A 22,846-nucleotide genomic window follows, 5' to 3' on the forward strand; every position below is an offset into this window, starting at 1 on the left:
CTGTGAGCATGTATCTTGGTGGGAAGCATGGCCCATAAAGGGAGACCTAAGTGTCCTTGACTTTTCCCTGTAATTGTCATTTAGTCTCTCCCCTTCTTTTGTGGCTATTCTGCTGACTTCTGCCTTGTTTCAACAGTGCACCTCTAAGGTGTTGCTCTGAAAATGTGACAGTATTAGGGGGGGAGAATCCTTTTCCAGTTCCATGACAAATTGGATAAGAAAGCAGACAACTGGCTCTGATGGTTTTGTTTTCTCTTCTGAAGTACTGAGCACAGCATAAACCACAGCCCCCTGTCTTATGCAGCACAGGGTTCAGACCAGCTGGGATGCCACAGGCTTCAGATGGGTGCTTCACTTTGCCCTGAATATGTGTTTTCTGGCTTTTTCTAGGCTAGGTGAAGTACGAGAGAGAGAGAGAGAGAGAGAGAATGAATGAATATGTTGGGGGGCTGACATAAGGTATGTGCATCACTCAACATTGCCTAAAAATTCCACTCAAGGGTCGGTCTTTCTTTCTTTCTTTCTTTCTTTCTTTCTTCTTTCTTTCTTTCTTTCTTTCTTTCTTTCTTTCTTTCTTTCTTTCTTTCTTTCTTTCTTTCTTTCTTTCCCTCTTTCTTTCCCTCTTTCTTTCCCTCTTTCTTTCCCTCTTTCTCTTTCTCTCTCTTTCTCTCTCTCTTTCTCTCTCTCTTTCTCTCTCTCTTTCTCTCTCTCTTTCTCTCTCTCTTTCTTTCTCTCTTTCTTTCTCTCTTTCTTTCTCTCTTTCTTTCTCTCTCTCTCTCTTTCTCTCTCTCTTTCTTTCTCTCTCTCTTTCTCTCTCTCCCTCCCTCTCTTTTAATGTTCATCTGCACACTCCTCAGAATTTCACTCTTATCATGCAACAATGAGTCTGCTTGTCAGGATGTTTAGATTTTATATCCTCCTTAAATTTACAAACTACTAGTTTTCTGGCATTCCTGGGGGAATATGCAGAAGTCGCTACCTTGTCTGTTGTTAAAGATGCAAACATCAAGTTTGCTATGGGTGGGAGTGATTCTTAGTTGGATTGAAGAATATTTTCCCTAAAACAACTCTTAAGTTCATGGGGCTCTTTGTAAGAATGGAATGTTCAGAGCATTTTGCCTTAAAATAACAAGGTTCCTCAATCATTATGGGAAAAACTGACCCAGAATGGGAGAAAAATGAAAATAAAGTCTTTGTTTGTTGCAGTGGAAAGGATGCCAAAGAAGAAGAAGAAAAGTACAGATGGGCCCAATTCCCGGGCCCAAGATCAGGAAGAAGAATCAAGGGGCGAGTCAAATGCCAAGTTGAAACGCAACTTTGGTGATGCATTTATTGTTATATCTGACAGTGATGGAGAGGTGAGTGGTCAAGAACACAGTTCTTACTGGGAAAGTCTATTTATATGCTAACGTAATTCTATAGGAGAGTCAGTTCCACCTATCTCTTCAGAGTTGGTTTCCCCCCCAAAAAAACCATTGTCCATGATCCCTTCTCTAAGATTGCTTTCAAGTAGCAGTTGGTGCACTACAGCAGTTGTTTGCAGCTGGAAATTTTCTGTGTGGACATGACAATCCAGTTGCAAACAGTTGCCATAGTGCAATGATAGGTTGTGCATCCACTTGTCGTCTGTTGCGCTAACTTTTTTGGGGTGCTTGAATTTCTGTCCCAATAATGATCTCTGAAACCTGTTATCTAAATGTATCCCAGTAGGTAGAAACCCCTTTATTTCCCAGCTTTCTTTTTTTGGCCTTTTTGTTTTAGGTTTGCCAAAAAATTATATTTGTTTTGAGTTATATTCCCCCAGCTCAAGGGCAAAGGGCAGCCTAGCATAAAGCACATTAAGCTGCATACTGCTTTAACTTTGAGAAGGCTTGTGTTCCTTTCAGAGTTTGCCTGGGCTTCCAGAGGAAGGGAGTTCCATAGCTGGGGCTGCTACTGCTTTGTGTTCCGCTTTGTGTTCCAACTGCCAAATCAAGGTGTATCTTTCAGTTAGGCTTTGAGCCTGTGTTGGTGACCAAGAATAGGAAGTAGTGTCTTAGGTAATTTGGCAGGACTAGTTCTTACCTTTTGTGAGGCTTTATAGGTCAAATGTGTATGATTTTGCAAATTGCAAAATTACATTGTACTTTGCCCAGAAAAAAAGTTGAAAGCCAGATCTCAGAACATCAAGGCAAGCTGCTTTAGTTGGGAGGGAATAATGTGTTCTGCTTTGACTGTACTATCCCAGCAAGTCAACCAGTCCCTCACAGTAGTGGTGCCTTGAGATTAAGAAGGAATGAATGGTTCACATCTGAAATAATGGGTTGGAGCTTACTCATCAGCTGGAGGTGGTGAAAAGAGCTTCTGGCTGCCATGACCACCTGAAGTTCTTCAAGCATAGCACTTTTATAATGGGCATGTGACTCCTGAAAGTGCACCCATGCTGTGAGAATTTGCCCTGAAAGCCTCTAAAGAGTAGGTGATGCTGCTCAGTTTGTTCCAAAGTCAACTGATTGTGATATCTGTTTTTTCAAAATATTGTGCCCTGGTGATGGCAGTGACAGAAGAAATCCTAATCATGGAGCCTCCTGCAAAGTGTAGTTCTCTTAATTTGAGAAGGTGAACAGTAGGGGTGTGGGGAAAAAAAAACATTATTTTTTGTGTCCAGGTATATTCAATCAAAAAATATCAGTATTTCCCAATATTCCTGAATCCCAGTACCTGTTTGGTAAATATTGGGGATTGTCAATTTTGTTCTAGCTTCATTATATCCCATGGGGAACATTGAGAGTATAATGGAAAGTTGATCCAGGGGTATCTGGGGCTCTGTGCAGGCTGTTTTTTTAGGTTAGAGGCACCAAATTTGCAACATAGTTGATGGTGTCTCTCCTCAAACCCACCCATCCACCCAAGTTTCAAAAAGACTGGACTAGGGGGCCCAATCCTGTGAGTCCCAAAAGAAGGTGCACCTATTCTCCATTATTTGTAATAGAGCCGGGTGGGGGGAGGACATTTAAAGTGACGGTGTTCCTCTTAAATGCCTTTTGCAGGCTGTGTCACGAGTGAACTCTGAAGCACTGAGTACACCTAGAAGGTGTTTAAAGGGAAGGCAATCCCTTTAAACACCAGCTATCCGTCAGCCCTAAAAAATCCTGAGTATTTTCAGAATTTTGAGGGGCTTGTCCTTTTCAGGTAGCTTTAGACAATATTTGGTTGAAAAAATATCTGGAAAATATTGATAATTTCGGCTTGGTATTGCCTGAATGCACACCCCTAATGAACAATCCGGTAAGCTTCAACTGCACTGTCTGGAGAACAGTCCTATTTTGTCAAGTGTGACAGATTTATGTTAAACTGTTAGGACCTGAATGTCAAGCTGTGGGGCATTCCACAGGACTCCATAATGAAGATCCTTAACCGTTAAATCAGTGCCGATAGCTGCGTTATTTATCACAAGTTTGGGAGTTAGCAATCTTATTCCTGATTCTGGAGAAGGCCCCAAGTCCCCATGACCTGGACTTAGTCCCACATAATGACTGACAGAGGAACTAATTTACCATGGTACTTTTGCAGTTTTTACATTTTTGCCTGGTGCTTTTTTAGGATGTATTTATACATTGCTAAGCCATTTCAGCTTCCCTACAGATTATAGATCTTGTGTTTTGTTTATTTGAAGGGCTGTATCGATAAAGAGATGGTAATTATGTGAAAAGGTTAAAAACTCTTATAGACGTTAAACAAAGGGGAGAAAAAAGACATTGCAGCAGTTGATGCTGGAAGTTAGGTCTGCGTACTTATTGGAGATCTTCCCTGCTGGGAAACTCCTTTAAAGAACCAGAGCATCTAGGAGCAATTATCCTTCTGCACTAAACCTCCAGCTTGGCAAGTACACTAAGTTAACTTCAGATTTGCCCTGTATTGTCAATCTGTATATTGAATTCTACAAGGAAAGAAGACGGCAGCAGCTTCAAGCAACTACTGTACATGGGAGATTGGAACCTATCATTGCTATTATTTGTCTCAATGTATATGTGTCTGAAAGCAGAGAACCAAAATATCTCTTAAAATGCATCTATAAAAATGTTAGGTACTTTGGCTAGGCTATATGTTCAGGCCTATAAACAATAAATTCTGGTGGCATAATCGCTCATATTACATAACAGGATATGCTCAGGGAAGCCATTAAAGAGCCAATTAGGTTCTGTGTAAGTGAAAACAGTTCACAGCTAGTTGAGTTAGTGGATTTATTCTGTTTGCTCTGTTTTTAGGTCTGGGGCTGTAATGCTGCCTTCTCATTTTCTCTCTTGCAAAAAATCTGTTTCTTGGGATTTGTGAAAAATGTGCCTAACTCCTGAAACATTTTCTCAGACTTGCCAGGCATGCAATGCAAAATTCAGGTCCCATTCTCGATGCAGCAAGTCCTCATCAGAAGATGCATGTGTATGTGGTAGTCTAGATAAATAACTGTTTGAGAGTGGAGTAGATTCTCAGATAATCTGGCAGCTTCTTTGGGCTGTGGTTCCTTACGATTCAGAGATCTGTAATGGCCAATTTGGAAATCAGAGGTGCAGTGGACTTTTTCCGTGGCATCCTCCCAACAGATATCTTTAGAACGAGACTCTGATACTTCTCCTGTGCCAGGATGTTTTGTAGCAGTTGCAGCTGGAAAGTATCCAACATCTCACATTTGATGCTCTCTGGCAGACGGAGTCTCCCTGGAATTTCTCAGTCAAGCTTTATTGTCAAACTGGCCGTGCTAGTTTGCAAACTTTTTTTTTTGTTCCAGACTTTGTTAAAGCATCTGTTAAAGCTAATCTGGTGAAAAATTTCTGCCCATTGGTCAGTTTAAGAACTACTTATAAACTCAGCTTGCTCTATGCAGGTGCAATGGTGGTTGGCCCTGTCTTCAGACTTTCTCTGCTAATAGCTGTGAAGTACTGATGCCTTTCTCAAAAAAGAAAAAAAGAAAAAAGTATGATCTGTACTGTACAGTACAGTAAACTGGATTTGATTTCTTAACTTATTTATTTGTTACATTTGTATCTTATCTTTTGAGGAACTTGGAATGCTATTTTTAAATTTCTTCAGGAACTCCCAGGACACACTCTGGGATGGATATGGAAATGGTGTATCTCAGGGATGCCAAACATACGTATCCATGCTTTGCAGGTGTCCTATCTGGCCCACCAAGCAGCTGGCTGGCTGTTGCTTCCTATTTTCTGTTTCTTGCATCACAGCTCCTTTTTCCAGGTCTCTCCTATTTCCTGCTTCACAGAGGAAAGAAAGAAAGCCTTCCTTGGATTGGCTGAGGGCTTCTCTCCCTCCTTCTGCTTTGGGGAGGGAGGGGGAGGGAAAGAGCCAGAGAAAGAGAGAGAAAAAATGGTGTCCTGTGGCAGCAGACCAACAATGTTTTATTTCATATATAAGCTTTTGTGTGCAAGCACACTTCTTCAGAGAGAGAGAGAGCCCTGTTTAAGACCAACAATATTTTGTTCCTGGAATAATTTTTTTGTGCAAGCGCACTTTTTCTTCAGAGAGAAAGGGGGGAGGGAAAAAGCCAGAGAGAGGGGGGAAATGGAGTCCCTTGTTTAAGACCAACAATGTTTTATTCCAGGTATAAACTTCTGTGTGCCTGTGCACTTCAAATAATAGAATCATAGAGTTGGAAGGGGCTCCAGGGTCATCTAGTCCAACTCCCTGCACAATGCAGGAACTTTACAAATATCTCCCACACACACATACATCCCCAATGACCTTTGCTCCTTGCCCAGAAGATGGCAAAAACCTCCAGAATCCCTTGCCGTACTGGCCTGGAGAAAAATTGCTGATTGACCCAAAATCAGCATTTTCCTGGGTGTGTAAGAAACAGCCATGAAAACTGAGAGAGCAAGAGAGTGAGTGAGTGAGTGTGTGTGTGTGAGTGCAGGAGGATGCATTGCCTTGAACTTCATTATCAGTTACAATTCAGCAGTCCTGTCTCTCTTTCTAATCTCCCTTTGAAATTCCTTTGTAAGAGAACTGCTACTCTTAGGTCAGCAATTTAATGTCCTGGAAGGTTAAAATGTCCCCCTATTGGTTTTTGAATGTTGTGGTTTCTATTAGCAGTAGAAAAGAGCAAGAGTCTAGTAGCACCTTAAAGACTAACAAATTTGTGGTAGGGTATGTGAGTCACTCCTGAGTCACTCCTCACTTCTGTGAGTCACTCCTCACTTCTTCAGACTTATTTCCATTTATTCTTTGCATCCTCCTGGATTGAATCCTTCTGTACTGAATTGAGACCTAGGTTTCTGATCTTATTACCAGTGCTGATATCCCCATGCCTGCTACCCCTCTGCATATCACATCTAATCCAATCAAACCTGCTATTGCCATTTGGCACCTGAAATCATCTTTATAAAGCTTATATTGCTGGTACCGCATGTTACATCTTATGGCACACAGTAGCAAGCTGCCAGGCCTAGTGTAGGCAACCTCCAGGAGGAACCTGAAGATCTCCTGGTATCACAACTGAACTCCAGACAACAGATCTCTCTCCTCTGGAGAAAGTAACTGCTTTGTGGGGTGGACTCTATGGTATTATATTCAACTGAGGCTTCTCCCCTTCCCAAACTCTGGCTTCTGTAGACTCCACCACAAAATCTCCAGAAATTTCCCAACCTGGAGCTGGCAACCCTAGGACGGGCCCCAATGAATTCTCTTTCAAAGGCCAAAGCAGGCCTGGAAAGGGCCTCCACCCTGCATTTTACTGACAGGACCAAGCTTGGTTGCCTATCAACAGCCGCTGCCTAGCAGCTTCCCCTAGGGTGACCATAATGTCTGAAGGCCAGCCAGGGACACCTTGGGGGGGAAGGGGGGAGGCAGGGGTGCGCGCGTGAAGCCGGAAACAGGAAGTGACGTCACTTCCGGTGACGCCACTTCCGGTGATGTCATGCCACCGCCGGAAACAGGAAGTGACACCACTTCCTGTGACATCATTTCCCCACGTCACCTGCCGGAAACGGGAAGTGACATCACTTCCTGTGACATCACTTCCCCCAAATGACATCATTTCCCCCAAATGCCGGAAACAGGAAGTGACTTCACAGCACTTCCTGTGACGTCCCCAAAAATCCCCCAAATATCACCGCCGGAAACAATTTTGTTCTCAAATCCTGTATATACTTCATCAGTATATGGGATAAGGCACTTTCTCAACTGTGCTGCATAATGCAGCCTATTTATTTTGTCCTGTTTGCTCTGTTGGCTCTATCTGCGCCACCTTCATCACTTTCGGGGTGTGGATCCCTGTCACTAATAACACAGGTCGTGATGCAGGACAGGAACCCGGAAGTGACCGACAGGCTGCTTCAGCGGGCCGCTGCGCCGGCCCCCTGGGCCCTACAACGATGGGACCGATGCCACAGGGACGGGCTCGAAACACTCTATAACCCCTCAAAAGAACAGCAGTCTAGCTCGCTTCCCCCGAGCCCTGCCGCCATAAGCCTCAAGGGGGCTCATTTTGCGGCATCTCCCGGCGGGAGGGTGGCACCCGCACGGGACACATATCAAATGAAAGAGGGGGCGCAGGACTATCAGAAACAGCTGGCGGAGGGAGTCGGGAGACCACCCCACTGGGGGATCCACACCCCGAAAGTGATGAAGGTGGCGCAGATAGAGCCAACAGAGCAAACAGGACAAAATAAATAGGCTGCATTATGCAGCACAGTTGAGAAAGTGCCTTATCCCATATACTGATGAAGTAAATACAGGATCTGAGAACAAAATTGCACCAGAAGACATAAACACAAAGCTCCCTTACACTGAATCAGTGCTTGGGTCCACCAAAGTCAGTATTGTCCACTCCAGTCACAAACACAAAGCTCCCTTACACTGAATCAGTGCTTGGGTCCACCAAAGTCAGTATTGTCACATAAGAACATAAGAGAAGCCATGTTGGATCAGGCCAATGGCCCATCCAGTCCAACACTCTGCGTCACATAAGAACATAACAGAAGCCCTGTTGGATCAGGCCAGTGGCCCATCCAGTCCAACACTCTGCGTCACATAAGAACATATCAGAAGCCCTGTTGGATCAGGCCAGTGGCCCATCCAGTCTAACACTCTGCGTCACATAAGAACATAAGAGAAGCCCTGTTGGATCAGGCCAGTGGCCCATCCAGTCCAACACTCTGCGTCACATAAGAACATAAGAGAAGCCCTGTTGGATCAGGCCAGTGGCCCATCCAGTCCAACACTCTGCATCACATAAGAACATAAGAGAAGCCCTGTTGGATCAGGCTAGTGGCCCATCCAGTCCAACACTCTGCGTCACATAAGAACATAAGAGAAGCCCTGTTGCATCAGGCCAGTGGCCCCTCCAGTCCAACACTCTGTGCCACATAAGAATATAAGAGAAGCCCTGTTGCATCAGGCCAGTGGCCCCTCCAGTCCAACACTCTGTGCCACATAAAAATATAAGAGAAGCCCTGTTGCATCAGACCAATGGCTCATCCAGTCCACCACTCTGGTCACATAAGAACATAAGAGAAGCCCTGTTGCATCAGGCCAGTGGCCCCTCCAGTCCAACACTCTGTGCCACATAAGAATATAAGAGAAGCCTTGTTGCATCAGGCCAGTGGCCCCTCCAGTCCAACACTCTGTGCCACATAAAAATATAAGAGAAGCCCTGTTGCATCAGACCAATGGCTCATCCAGTCCACCACTCTGGTCACATAAGAACATAAGAGAAGCCCTGTTGCATCAGGCCAGTGGCCCCTCCAGTCCAACACTCTGTGTCACAGAAGAACATAAGAGAAGCCTTGTTGGATCAGGCCAGTGGCCCATCCAGTCCAACACTCTGTGTCACAGAAGAACATAAGAGAAGCCCTGTTGGATCAGGCCAGTGGCCCATTCAGTCCAACACTCTGTGTCACATAAGAACATAAGGAGGGAAGGAAGGGAGGAGGGAAGGGAAGGGAGGAAGGAAGGAAGGAAGGAAGGAAGGAAGGAAGGGAGGGAGGGAGGGAAGGGAGGGAGGGAGGGAAGGAAGAAAGAAAGGAAGGAAGGGAGGAGGGAGGGAAAGAAGGAAGGGAAGGGAGGGAAGGAAGGAAGGAAGAAAGGAAAGAAGGGAAGAGGGAGGGAAGAAAGGAAGGCCGCCCCCCCCGCTTTCGGCCCCCTTACCTGCTTCCAGGGTGGCGGTCAGCGGAGAGTCCAGCGGCGGCGGCGAGTCGAGCGGCGGCGGCGGAGAGGCCGGCGCTGGTCGCTGGAGGGCCTCCAACGACCAGCGCCGGACTCTCCGATGCCCTCCCCGGCCTCCACCTGCACTGGAGGGCCCAGCCGCCGAGCAGCTGAGCGGGACGGGGGCGGGCAGCGGCGCAGCAGCCAGGCAAGCCCAGGCAAGCCTCCAGCGAGCAGCGGAGGCCGCGGAGAGGCCTTCGCTGGTCGGCGCTGGTCCCGGAAGGCCTTCCAGAGTCTCTGGAAGGCCTTCCGGGACCAGCGCCGGCTGCTCCGCGGCCTCTCCGCGGCCTCCGCTGGTCGCTGGGGGCCCTCCAGAGTCTCTGGAGGGCCCCCAGCGACCAGCGGAGGCCGCGGAGAGGCCTTCGCTTGTCGGCGCTGGTCCCGGAAGGCCTTCCAGAGTCTCTGGAAGGCCTTCCGGGACCAGCGCCGGCTGCTCCGCGGCCTCTCCGCGGCCTCCGCTGGTCGCTGGGGGCCCTCCAGAGTCTCTGGAGGGCCCCCAGCGACCAGCGGAGGCCGCGGAGAGGCCTTCGCTGGTCGGCGCTGGTCCCGGAAGGCCTTCCAGAGTCTCTGGAAGGCCTTCCGGGACCAGCGCCGGCTGCTCCGTGGCCTCTCCGCGGCCTCCGCTGGTCGCTGGAGGCCCTCCAGAGTCTCTGGAGGGCTTCCAGCGACCAGCGGAGGCCACGGAGAGGCCTCCACCACCGCCGCCGGGGCCCGTGCGCGGGCGGGGAAGGCGGCGAGTGAGGGAGGGAGCATCCCTGCGCTTGCGCAGGGGCCCTGCGCACGCGCAGGGGCCCTGCGCACGCGCAGGGACGCTCCCTCCCTCACTCGCCGCTTTCCCCGCCGGCGCCCGCGGCCCACCGCCTCCGGGGCTGGCTAAACCGGGACCTCTAAATGGTCCCGGTATAGCCAGCCCGGGAGGCGGGAATAGGGGGCCAGAACCGGGACATTCCCGGGCGCCCGGGACGGTCTGGCCACCCTGGCTTCCCCAGTGTCCTGGGGCTGGAGGGTGGGGTTGCTCTTTGAGCGACATGTGGCTCAGCCAAAGGGAGAGTAGGTGAGTTGTCCCCAATAAGGATATCTTTTGGAAAGGAACAGTGGCCAAAACTGACAGTCTGCATAATATATCCAGAAATTTTCATCCACGCAGCTTCTTGAAACATGCTGTTAAATATGAGGAAATTAGCCTTTATAAAAATTAGTGTAAGTTTTAGCTTCATAACTCTAAGCTATTTCATGTCTCTGCTAGCTTTCCATATGTAATTAGTGCAGATGTGGTATGTCAACTAAAGTCATTTTTTTATTATGTACATTTTTTTGCATTGTAATAAAGCTTCACAACAGGCATGCTCCCCAAAGGACATTGTATTAGATCCAGTAATTTATCTGTGAAAGACACTGACAAATGTGGATCTTTCTGTTCTCCCCAAGAATTCTTTCCACCCCTCCTGGCTCCATACAGTCCCCTGAACTGTGTGGTCAGTGGCCCACATGGATCCTGAAAATTTGTGAATAAAATTTTCTGGGGTTGGAATGAACCCCTGGAGGGAGGGAAAGATCTGTGATCCATGTGCCCACTGTTTGCTGGATCCAACCTCTTATCATGGAGGTTAGAAGGTGTGTGTGCAATTGGCACCTTCCTGCATTTTCAGGGCTGAATGAAATGTTCAGAAATGGAATGTAGTGTGGCCAGGGCTTTTTTTTTTTTTTTTTTTAGCAGGAATGCACAGGAATGCAGTTCCGGCTGGCTTGATGTCAGGGGGTGTGGTCTAATATACAAATAAGTTCATGCTGGGATTTTTCTACAAAAAGCCCCATGTGAAACATTGGTGATGTCAAAGGGTGTAACCTAATATGCAAATGAGTTCCTGCTGGGCTTTTTCTACCAAAAAAGCCCTTAGTATGGCCATTTGTGGATTATACTGCTGATGGCAGCATGTAGGGATAGTAGGTTAGATACTATTAGCCTGTTTTAGTGGCATTCTCTTCTGGTCTGAAGAAATTTTCATCAATGCAAGAGGCTGTTTTGATGGCAGAACACATCTTGCATTTGGTGAAATACACCAGTAGCAGCAGGACAAACTAGTATGACCTCCCCTCACCCCTGCCGTATCTTTGTAAACCCTGCCATAAAAAAAAGACAGGAAAGTTCCTATGTATAGACAGTTAGCAACTCAAAAAAGAGTTTTAGACTGTTTAGTGTATTTCTTTACCACCTCTCCAGACACAGCTGCTTGAGACAGTTTACAATAATGTCAAATCAAAATAAAACCATAAAATAGGTAATTAACAATGAAATTGTAAAACAACCCTGACCAACAGCAATAGATTATAAAATGACCAACCAGCAAAAGAAAACAAACAAAACACTGCCTTCCAATTTGTTTCTGGGCATAATTCAAGGTGTTGGTCTTAACATTCAGAGTCCTATATGGTTTGGGACCAACATACCTGAAGTCGCCTTATGAACTTGCCCAATGACTGCAGTCATCTTTGGAGGTCCTTCTTTGGGTGCCCCTTCCTTGTGAGGTTAGGTGGATGGCAACCTGGGAGAGAGCCTTCTGGGACCTAAGCACTGGAACTCCCCCCCCCCCCCCGGGAGATTCACCTGTCCCCTTGAATTACCATCATCTGTCATCAGGCAAAGACTGGAGGGAATTGTAACAGTTCGAGGAGCCTTCCAATGCAAAGGCCACTTATGTTGTGTTCTGAGGAGGGGGCTGATTTAGTGATTGTAAAAATGTGAATTTACATGTATGTTTTAACTTGTTAGTCAACTGGATGGCCCTTGTGAAGGCAGAAAGAGAAGCTATACACTATGTAAATAAATAATAAAACCCGCTCTGCAGCAGAAAATAAAAAACTCCAAGAATCTACATAAAACTATAAACCAGGCTATTAAAATAATAAATACTATGATGGTGAATACTTTATTTATTTAAATAAATAAATTTAGTGGGAGGGGGTTGTACCCTCTATCTCACTGATCGGGTTTATCCTTGACAAGCAGAACCTCAGTCTCATATGCACTGAATTTCAGGTAATTGGCCCTCATCTCATAACCGTCTCCATGTACCACTTCGGGAGTTCCACAGGCTCCTCTGAATCAGCTCCTAGAGAAATAGAGTTTGCTGATAATCAGCATATTGATGGCATCTCATTCCAGATCCTAGAGCAATTTTCCCAAGAACTTTCATATAGATGTTAAACAGCATGGAGAACAGAACAAACCACAAAGGGACTCCATGGCATAAAAGCCATGGGGTAAAATGCCTTGTCCAGAACAGATTTCTGGAAATGATGGGCCAAGTAGGACAAAACCACCAGTGTGTGATTCTTCTCCCGCCCCAAACTCAGTCAGAGTAGGTGCAACATTGTATTCTTTCTGATAATCATTTGGATTGTTTTTGAGTTTTCCTCTGCTTGTGCTTGTCTGCCCAGCCATTTCATAGCTCTGAACTCCTTTGTAAACCAAGGGGCTTTCTGAGGAATGAGAGACTGATCATGTTGGGATGCTTATGTTGCATGCCAAAGTCAGGTACTTATTCTGCAGATTAACCAGAGCTTCAGCAGAAGTGCCAGTCTGGCTAGAAACCCACTGAGGACTGTCAGGGATCCATCAGCTACAGAGTGGACTTGTCCACACTGGTCCTCCACCCTGACTTCTTGCTAATCTGCCAGCTTTCCACATGCAGTGACATGGTAATAATAATAATAATAATATAATAATAATAAATTTTATTTGTACCCCGCCCTCCCCCGCCGAAGCAGGCTCAGGGCGGCTAACAACACAGTGACCAATGGTACATTAATAAACTAATTTAAATAAACTAATCTAAATTGGCACAATCAGGAAAGGACTGTAACAAGTGCTATTTCTGCACATTTCAATTAGCCCTCTATGTAGAGAAGTAATACTAAATTGGAAATAGGGGAAGCATTCCTGAAAAGTTCAAGGACCTTTTGGGGAGGGGAATTTCTGTATCTAGATTTTCAGCTGTACTTTATTATGTAGCCAGTATGGGTCCTGTAACCTGGAATTCAATATGTGTGTCCTGAAGTTGGTTGGTTATTCAACCAGTGCACATCTGACCCCCTTTTTAAGTCTCCTTGCAGACACTTGGAGTTTACCTGCTGAAGGGATTAAGAGAGAGCCTGGAGGTATATTTGCTTACCATGTTTGGCTTAATGCATTCTGTTAAAGAGGACAGGCAGCCTGAGGGCCTTGGTTCTATCCAAGGGAAAACATTTTTACAACAAAGAAATAAAAAAGCTTTCCCAGAATTGTATAATTTTAGCATCAAAAGGAATATTAACATGTTATCTAGGTTTGTGGTTGGATAATTTAAAGCTCTTTTCTGTGATCAGTTCCCTGAGATGCAGTTTTTGAAAACACAGCCCTGACAGAAACAAGCAGGCTGCCTGTCACTTCATTATTGTTGGTTGATCCACCATCTCATGGTGTGCTACCACTTCCCAGATGGCGGGCATGGAAAGTGGATATAGTTGCCCATTCTTTTTCTAGGTAGTGCCTGTTCTTAAATAGGAATGTTTGATATGTCTTTGTATGTAAAATCCCTCCGCAGAGACTGGGTTACTCCAAAATTTCTCTTAGGAAGTTTTCTCATTTTCAGATATTCTTGCTGATGTTCTCAGTCTTTCCCCCTTTAATGGAAGTCCATTGTGTCTTGTCCTATCTTCTGTACTCTTTCTGCTTGAGCAGCTTCAGAAAAGTTTTAAATGTATTAGAAAAGCCTTGTCATTTCCCCATTCAACTGTCAGTCTTCTCTTATCTTTTTTCTTCTCTTGATTTCTTTCCTTTTTATATATTCATTGCTACAGCCTGACTAGTGTGGAATAGAGTAAGACAATGATTTCCTGAGCAATCCTAAACAGTTCTACTTAGAAGTAAGTCCTATTCTGTTCAGTGGTGCTTACTCACAGGAAAGTGCTCTTAGAATTGCTGCCCTCCTGTCTTAAAGTTTGGCTGGTATTAGTTCAAAATTGCATCATGTGTTTATTTAGGCTGTGGGTCCCCCCTCCCAGCAGAGTCATTTTCTTACCCATTATCTCCTATTTGTTAATGGGGCATTGATTTTTCTTCTAGTACATATAATTATGTTGGCTGCAGGCAAGTTTTGACCTCTGTTGGTGAATTTCTGTTTATATTAAGAACACTTCATTTTCAGAATGAGTACCTACATTGTGTTGTACAAGTGGAAATGAAGCCCCTGAAACTGAGTGACTGAGATGGTGTGGTATCAGGAAATGTTCAGTTGCTCATGGAATTTAGCAGATTGCAGTTTATGGGAAGAAAGGGGAAGTTGTCAGTTTGGCTGAGATTAAACTCTTAACATGGACAGGTGGAGAACTATGAAAAGGCCTGGGAGGTAAGGAAGATAAGGGACAGGAAGTTAAGAGTCAGAAAGGCTGAAGAGAGGGTGCAGAGAATGTCAGAGAAACCTGAAGAGAACTATAAGTGACCTGAGGAAAAGGGTAGAAGAGAAAGAGAATTGAGAAAAGCAAAGAGATGGCTCTGAAAATATTGCATAATACTCTCTTCGGAAGAAACTGTGTACTACTACTACTACTAATAAATTTATTTTTGTATCCCGCCCTCCCCCGCCAAAGGCAGGCTCAGGGCGGCTAATGGAAGGTGACAGACAGGGAGTGCTAACAAGGCTAGTCAAGAGACAGGAAAACTGAAGGAAATAAAGAATTATCATCCTAGTTGCACTTTCTGTTCTCATTTCAACATTTTGAGCTGACAACATGAAGGGGACAAAAAGGGTGAAAAAGAATGAAGAAATTATTTTCACTTACCTAAAGTCTCTTCTGCTTTTCTTTTAACTGAAACACTGGACAAGGGGTGGCCAAAATGTGGCTCGGGAGCCACATGTGGCTCTTTCACACATATTGTGTAGCACTTGAAGCCCCCAGGATCCCATTGGCTGGCTTGGAGAAGTTGTTTGTCTCTTTAAATCACTTCTCCAAGCCAAGCCATCCAGCGGCTTGGAAAATGCATTTAAAGTTAAAGTTACTTTCTTTTTATCTCTCCTCCACTCCTCCCTCCCTCCCATCTTGTGTCTCTTAAGCATCTGATGTTCATGTGTTGCGGCTCTCAAACATCTGACATTTATTCTATATGGTTCTTATGTTAAGCAAGTTTGGCCACCCCTGCTAAGGGACATATTTCATTTATGAGCTCAAACCTGTCTCTAGTCTGTATTTTCTCCTTCTTTCCCAACAGCAACCCATTTTGTGCTCACTCTTATGACTCATCAATCATGAAGTAGTAATGTGCAGTCTATTCTTCTCTGATTTGATTATGAGAACATCATAAGCAGAAAAAAATGTATCAGCTGTCTTAATGTGGTCAATGTAGGCTGTATAAATTATGGTGCCTGCCTGACACATGAAAACCACTTTGTAAAAGTAGGGTTGGGTTACCATCTATTTAAAAATGATGACAACCTAGCCCTACTTTTAAAAAGTAGGATTACATTACCACGACCTTACCTGGATGGCCCTGGTTAGCCTGATTCAGCCAGATCTCAGAAGCTAATAAGGGTTGGCCCTGGTTAGTACTTGGATGAGAGACCACCAAGAAAGTCCAGGGTTGTTCTGCAGAGGCAATGACACACCACTTCTGAATGTCTCTTTCCTTTAAACCCCTATGGGATTGCCATACGTCAGTTGGAACTCAATGGGTCTTTCCACCACTACCAAGTGGTCATGGCTTTGTATATACATATACACGTGTGTTTTTCTAGACAAATCAATATAGGTGCCCCTCAGCACTCTGCTTTTATTGAGGTGCTCACAAATGTTTAATTATTGGCTGCAGTAAATTGACAGGTGTTAACCACTCCATAGTCTTCAGATGGTTCTTTATGGTGTATCTGTAAAAGGGAAAAGCTACTGTTGTCTGATGCCATGTAAGATAGCCTGGATTGTTTCTGTTTTGTTCTTCCATCTTGCCAGGGTCTCTGTATTCCAGTTTTCTTTGTTTAGATTTCTTTTGAATGTGTGCAATTACATAAAGTGAAATAAGTCAACCATATGCCCCTATGCAGACCCTGTACGTTTCCTATATACTGGGTTTGCGGTTTTGCAACATGGCAACCAAGGTCACGTATATTTTTCTTAAGGCAAAATTCAGATAAGCTTAATGTCAGTTTTAATCTTAGCTGGTCTTCAGGTTTTGTCTTGACACAGGAGCTGAACTTGCTGCAAAGGTGCAATTAACTAAAGGTGTCTCCAGCTTTGCCTTGCAAAGTTTGTAATAAATATGCCTTACTCTCCACTGTGCTTGGCTGGTCATAGAGCCTTCTTATTCCTTCTCTATCTGTCATCTCCAGGTTTCATTTCCCTGATATGACTAAAGATTTTCTTGATAATTTTGTTTTCAGATAGTATCAATGTGTGTGTTTCTTTTTTTTCATTGTTGGCCAAGATACTGTCCCATGTATCAATACTGGATTAATATTGTACATATCTGGATTTTAGATATTTGGCTTGGATGCAAAGACCTTGTTTAAAGTGATTTCAGTGGGGCTTACTTTCAAGGCACTGTTTAAGGCTGGGTTGCAAGAGTTCATTCATGTTTCTGCTGCCTGTTTCAAACTACTAAATTTCAAATACTGGGAAGAAAATCAGTTTTTCTTCCATTAAAATGTGTGGAGGGTTTAAGAACTAATCTCTTTGTGTGATCTCTGGGCAAAGCTTACACGAAAAGTGTCTGTAAGCATAAATTAAACTGTAGATCTGTGCATGGAGGGAAAAAACCAGATTACTTCTGGCTGTGATATTTTAAAATATCTCTTTAACTCAGAGAAAAGAAAGGGAGACTTTATCCGGAGTTCTCATTGTGAGTGGAGATGTACAGCATGGAAATCAAATCAAGCAGAACTATTAGTTTTCCTTGTAAGTTTTGCATTAGGAATGACCTTGTGGCAGTGTTGGCTGCAGTTTGGGGATATTTAATTGATTAAGATTATTTTTGGACTAGCGATCTTATTAAAAAGGCAGTTGGTTGAATGGTCCCTTGAGTAGTTGATATTCTCGTAGGCGGATGAGCATTATTAAAAGGTTGGGTCAGATTAGAGCAGCCCCACTGCCTTTGCTGATTTCTTTCCCTCTCTGCATTCAATGAAGGTATATCAAGGCCATCCCCACAAGCACAGATTCAGAGTACTTCTGGATTATGGGGTTTGCTCCCACTAGAAACAAAAGCTTCCCATGAGCAGATCTAAGACCTAATTAAATAGTGTTTTTCATTTTCTAGTTTCAGTATGGTTTTAAAAATCTCAGTCACTGAAAACTGTGTGTGTGTTTAGGCCATGAGGATTAATTGGATTCACTACAGCAGCTCCCTGAACGTAACTATCCAATAGAACAAATCATATAGAGGGTCTATCAGGACTTCTACTTTTTATGCAATAAATACTCTCTTGTTACTAGCATTGCAGGGACTGACACTTCACTCCCAATTCATATTTTTCTGGTACTGGAGGAACAACTTTCTAACTGAGAAAATATGATTCCCTCCCCTCTGGTGAAGCTAACTACTGTGACATCTTTGTGGGACAGGTTTTTATAATAGTTGGCATAGGGTTACCTCTTGGAAAGTGCCTGTGACGGCACTATGAGAAGCAACACCCTGTCACCAATACTTGTTTTCTTTGTGATTCTATTAAAACGTCTTTAGAGGCTCAATGCTCTTCTGCTGTTATCTTACAAGCATGGAAGCTTTTATGTATGCAACCCTTAAAAAGAGAGAGAGAGAGAGTGGCCACCACTAGTGAGACCACACCCACCCACTGCAGCAATGAAGTGTGCACTTTCCCTCTCCAACACTAGGGACCACCACTCTCTTATTCAGTGTTCTGAAACAATGACAGCAAATTTTACAATGCTCTTCCATAAAGCAAGGCTTGCCACTTTAAACATTGTAAGGGCAGGATTTTGCACAACTGATCTTGGTTCTGTTTCTATAGCAAACGTAGTGCAGAGAAAAAAATTTAAAATATATGGGATAAGAGAACATAAGAGAAGCCATGTTAGATCAGGCCAATGGCCCATCCAGTCCAACACACTGTGGCTAATAGCCACTGATGGACCTCTTTGCTTTGGATGCTTTGGAATCTCAGTGTTTGGGACTCATCTAAGATATTTCCTACAGCACTTCCACCTTTGGAAGGTGTTAGAAGTTTATAACTTCTGCATGAAAGGATAGGAAAATAAATTATGCAGTGTGTATTGTGGTAGCTGAAGGATAGTAACTTCTCCAGTGGTCAACAGGGCTGCTCTTGTTAGTTTTAAGCATTGTTGTTGCACTGCTCAACCAGATGGCTATTGTGATTAAATTCAGACCTAGATCATGTTAAAACAGCAATGAAGTACACACACATTATCAACAAAAATGAGCAATGTTAGGAGAAATATTTGCAAAAGCAGCAAAAACTATTTAAAATAAGAAAACTAGTAATTCAAAACACAGTAGATATGTATCACACAAATAGATATCAAACCAAATCACAGAGAACAGCATTCCAAATATAAGTTCCCCAGACTAAGTAGAAAAAGAAAGTCAGGGGGAAAACAGAGAAAGGCAAAAAAACCCCCCAAACCCAACTATTTGATTTATTTATTTATTGCACTTATATCCCACACTCCCCAAACGGGCTCAGGGCAGCTAACAACAGTCACAATTTGATGACAGATTCACATTACAACAATAAAACATTAAAATATTTAAACAGTTTAAATACAGTTCAGGTGGCATTCTGTCTGTTTTGAATTAATTTGTGATGATATTGTGGGGTAGATAGTACACCTCCCCATAGATGTTAAAAGCACCTCCATCTAGTTATTAAAAGCCTGCCTGAACAGATATGTCTTCCAGGCCCTGCAGAATTGTGATAAATCTCTCAGGGCCCTAGTCTCCTCAGGGAGGGCATTCCAGAGGGCAGGCGCAGCCATGGAAAAGGCTCTTGCCCTTGTAGTGGTCAAACGGGCATCCTTTAGCCCGGGATCTTTAACAGGTTTAACTAAAAGACTAAAAGCTTGAGGTATAGAAAATGCAAAAGGCTGAAGACCATCTGAACAGCTGAGAGAGAACTGTTCTTATCTGGTGGTCCACTGTTAAGAAGCTTTTGTGTCACCCAGAATCCTGCATCGTGTTTGGATCTGCTCATAATATTGAGACAAGCAACTGGAGGAGTAGCTGGTAGAGAAGGGTGTTGGTGGTGTACCCAGTGCAGTGTGAAATAGGATTGTCTGGTTCGCAGTCTCAGCTATATCATGTGCACACAGCTCATATGTCTGCAAAGTGAAGAGCTACAGTTTCTGTACTTAAATAAGACCCTGTATCTGTCTGCTTCCTAGCCTTGCCCCTATGTCTCCCTTCTGATTTCTCAATGTCATTGAAGTTGTAGAGGAGGCACCAAGTTCAGTGCTTCAGTACCACAAATCCATTGCTGTAGGCAAAAACTATTCAAATTAATCTGATTTATATGGATTTGCTTGATTTATAGAGCATTTCAAAAGCATAGAATTTGGGTTTCCTTAGTGTAGAATATGGATTTGAAATTTGCTTTTGTCTTAAAATGTGCAGTGCTCAATTGTTATACAGTGTTTCAGTTCTGAGAATGATACGTTCTTTGTCAAACAAAATTCTTTATCAAAATGTTTTGGATATCTAAGCTGCTCTTTTCTTCATGTGCTCAGAAACTCTATCCCTCTTTTCCAGGCTCTGCAACCTTTTGGGACAGGAGAAGGTTTAATCTCAGAGTTAATCTCTGAGGCTGTGAGGCCACAGAAAATATAAAGTGCATTAAGGACTATGGGCAAATCCTAGAGGGAGGAAACAACAGCACTTTTGGCTTATCATTGGGAACAGTGTCAAAGCCATAGTATTAGGAAAAGAAGACTTCATTAGTAACTAAACAAAGACTAGTTTGTAAGAATACTTAGGCACTGGGGAAATGAATCCCCTTAGTAAAACAATGCTGATTTAGAGTCCAATCTTGTTGCATAGCAAGGTCATCATGCCCCTGAAAGATAGACAAGGAAAAACATTGCTGGAATAAAAAGGAGAGCAGGAGGGAATATCATAAGACAGCAGCAAGCCAGGAAAAAGCAACAGCATTAAGAAAGAGTAATGAAGCAGAGCTTAGTTTCTGCAGTTCAGATTGCTGGAAATGGCTGGTTGCGAAAGTATTTATCGGAATTGTGGGAAGAGGGGAACAAATTGAGCAAAGCAGCGTCTGGGACCATGTCCATAACACAAGAGGGTATAAAACAGGTGTTGCCAGCAGATCCAGATTAAGCAGCTGATCCTGGAGTACCAGGCATGCACATCTGCAAATGAGGCAAGACCACTATTCTGTTCCTGAAGTGACGCTTGATGTATAAACCATATGAGGAGCAGAACTGATGTTCCAGGAAGGAGGAGAACTCTACTTTGGCTCTGGATATGGCATGGAATAGATAACAGCATTAGCCAGGGAGCATTCAAGATGGGAGCCAAGGTGGAGGCGGGGAGAAGAAATAGAAATATTGTCTTTCAGGTGAGTAGAAAGCAGTTGGGAAATAACTTCTGCCACACTAAATGCTTGCTTGTTTTTGGTTGTTTTAAAAGCAGCAAAGAAAAGTGCACATTGGGATTTGGAAAATCATATACTAGTATGCCTCGCAGTTAGAAGGATAGGTACACTCCTGGGATGGGATTTTCTAAAAATTGTAGATGAAAGGGTAGCGGGAAACAGCCATGGAGCTGGTCCTGAGCAGTAGCCTGGGGAGGATGGGACTGGTGTGAGAATTGCTTATGTTTAACATCTATATTAATGCCCAGAATCTGTACGCGAATGAAATCCACAGGTGATGGTAAATGGTAAGAAACAGCAAACATTCATTGTTGTAGAAGAGCATTCCAGAGGCAATTAGAAAACATCGACAGAAAATCAGAGAATTAGACTTAGTCTGTGAAAATATAACTTATGCATCTAGGGGGCTAAAAAATTTAAACATTGCCATGAAATGGAAGGACAAAAGCAAATAAAATACATTGGTAGGTTTAAAGCAGTCATATGGCAGCAGTGTACTGGGAGAATGACTGCCTGCACAGCAGCTGTGCCCCACATTGGTATGCATTTTGTTTAAAGGTTTAGTCTGACTGAAGGAATTCAGTACCAAAGCCATGAAGGCAGGTAGAAACTTTGCACAATACTAATAGATTGTTGTGGATATACAGCATTCTGAGATTAAGTACATCCAAGCACTTATTTATTATATGTGAATATATAGAATATTTGTGAAAGGGACTTCAGAGGTCTAGTCTGTCACTATTTGCTGGTAGGATTCTTTGGCTGCATTTAAATGTAATAATGTACTGTGGTTTGTCATTATAAGAATGAGCCTTAGAAATCTATGGGCTCCTGTCTTCCCTTATGAGCAGCTCGGGAACGGAAGACTCTTGGTTACCTCTGAAACACATACTGTGGTGTGTTTTATCTCCAAATCAGAGCTCCACACCATGGTTCAAACCTCATTTGTATGCAAGAAACCAACCATGATTTGGACATAATGATAAACCAAGGGAGCGAAGCATGCAGGCCCAAGGATCTCCTAGGCAGAGTTGTCATTATGACTGAAGGCAGTCATAGAGCTGAATCTTAGAACTTAAGGGACATTAGAAGGCAGCCTATTAATCCTTCTGTTCTGAAACAGCTTGACCTGTATATGTGTGTGTGTGTGTGTGTGTATATATATATATATATATATATATATATATATACACATACATACATAATTTTAATATGTTTGTAAATTGCTAATGTTTTTAAACTGTTGTTAACCGCCCTGAGCCTGTTGGGGGAGGGCAGGATATAAATCTGAGAAATAAATAAATAAAGCATCCCTGATCTATGTCTGTCCAGCTTTATTCTTTAACTTAGTAAGTTTTGGCATTGTCTTGTGTTGACACTAAATTCTACTTTGCTACCACTTGTAACATTGAAATCCTCCTCAGCAATGCTACTGCCTAATTAGTTAGTTAATCCGGTTCTTATACTTACTTGCTATTTTTCATTTTTACTGTCATCAGTCCAACAGTCTCATCAAGTTACAGTAGTCTGATGGTGACACCAGCAAGGGATTTTCAAGTCAAGCAAGAAGCAGAGGTGGTTTGCCATTGCCTTCCTCTGCAGAGCCTTCCTTGGTGGTCTACTATCCAAGTACCAACCCTACATAATTTCTGAGATTTGATGAGATAGGGCTATACTATACCATTCCACACACCCCCTCTCCAAGTTTATGCAGATCATTTAAAATGTTTAGAATATAGTCTGTGATTTCTTTCCTCATCCCAACCACTTTTGGGGTCATCAACAGATTTGATACATATATTGTCAGCTTCTACATAGAAGTTACTTATGTAACAAAACAGTGCAGACTCAAGAACTAATTGCTGCACAATTCCAGTTGCATCCTATTTTCTCATTTGTGTCAATTTATTATTATTCACTAAGTGCAGTTATTTTTAGTGACTTTGTGATCGCTCCATCTAATTTGCACAATCCATGCTTGCTTAAGAGGATGTAATTTGGATGTAGATCAATATCCTTGTTGACATCTAAGGCCTATGAAGCAG

The 22,846-nt window shown here is 43.5% G+C and overlaps 1 protein-coding gene across 1 annotated transcript in view; it reads left to right on the plus strand.

Annotated features, from left to right (window-relative positions):
* The window catches only part of UIMC1 (ubiquitin interaction motif containing 1), a 108,908-nt gene that overhangs the window by 31,350 nt on the left and 54,712 nt on the right, over nt 1-22,846 (plus strand). Inside the window, exon 2 of the mRNA XM_060240185.1 lies at nt 1,207-1,358. Within this exon, the coding sequence (XP_060096168.1) occupies nt 1,215-1,358 (144 nt within the window). The 5' untranslated portion in view covers nt 1,207-1,214. The remainder of the gene's footprint in view (nt 1-1,206; nt 1,359-22,846) is intronic.

The sequence above is a fragment of the Heteronotia binoei genome, chromosome 5 (genome assembly GCF_032191835.1).
Source record: "Heteronotia binoei isolate CCM8104 ecotype False Entrance Well chromosome 5, APGP_CSIRO_Hbin_v1, whole genome shotgun sequence".
In the NCBI taxonomy this organism is placed as follows: domain Eukaryota; kingdom Metazoa; phylum Chordata; class Lepidosauria; order Squamata; family Gekkonidae; genus Heteronotia; species Heteronotia binoei.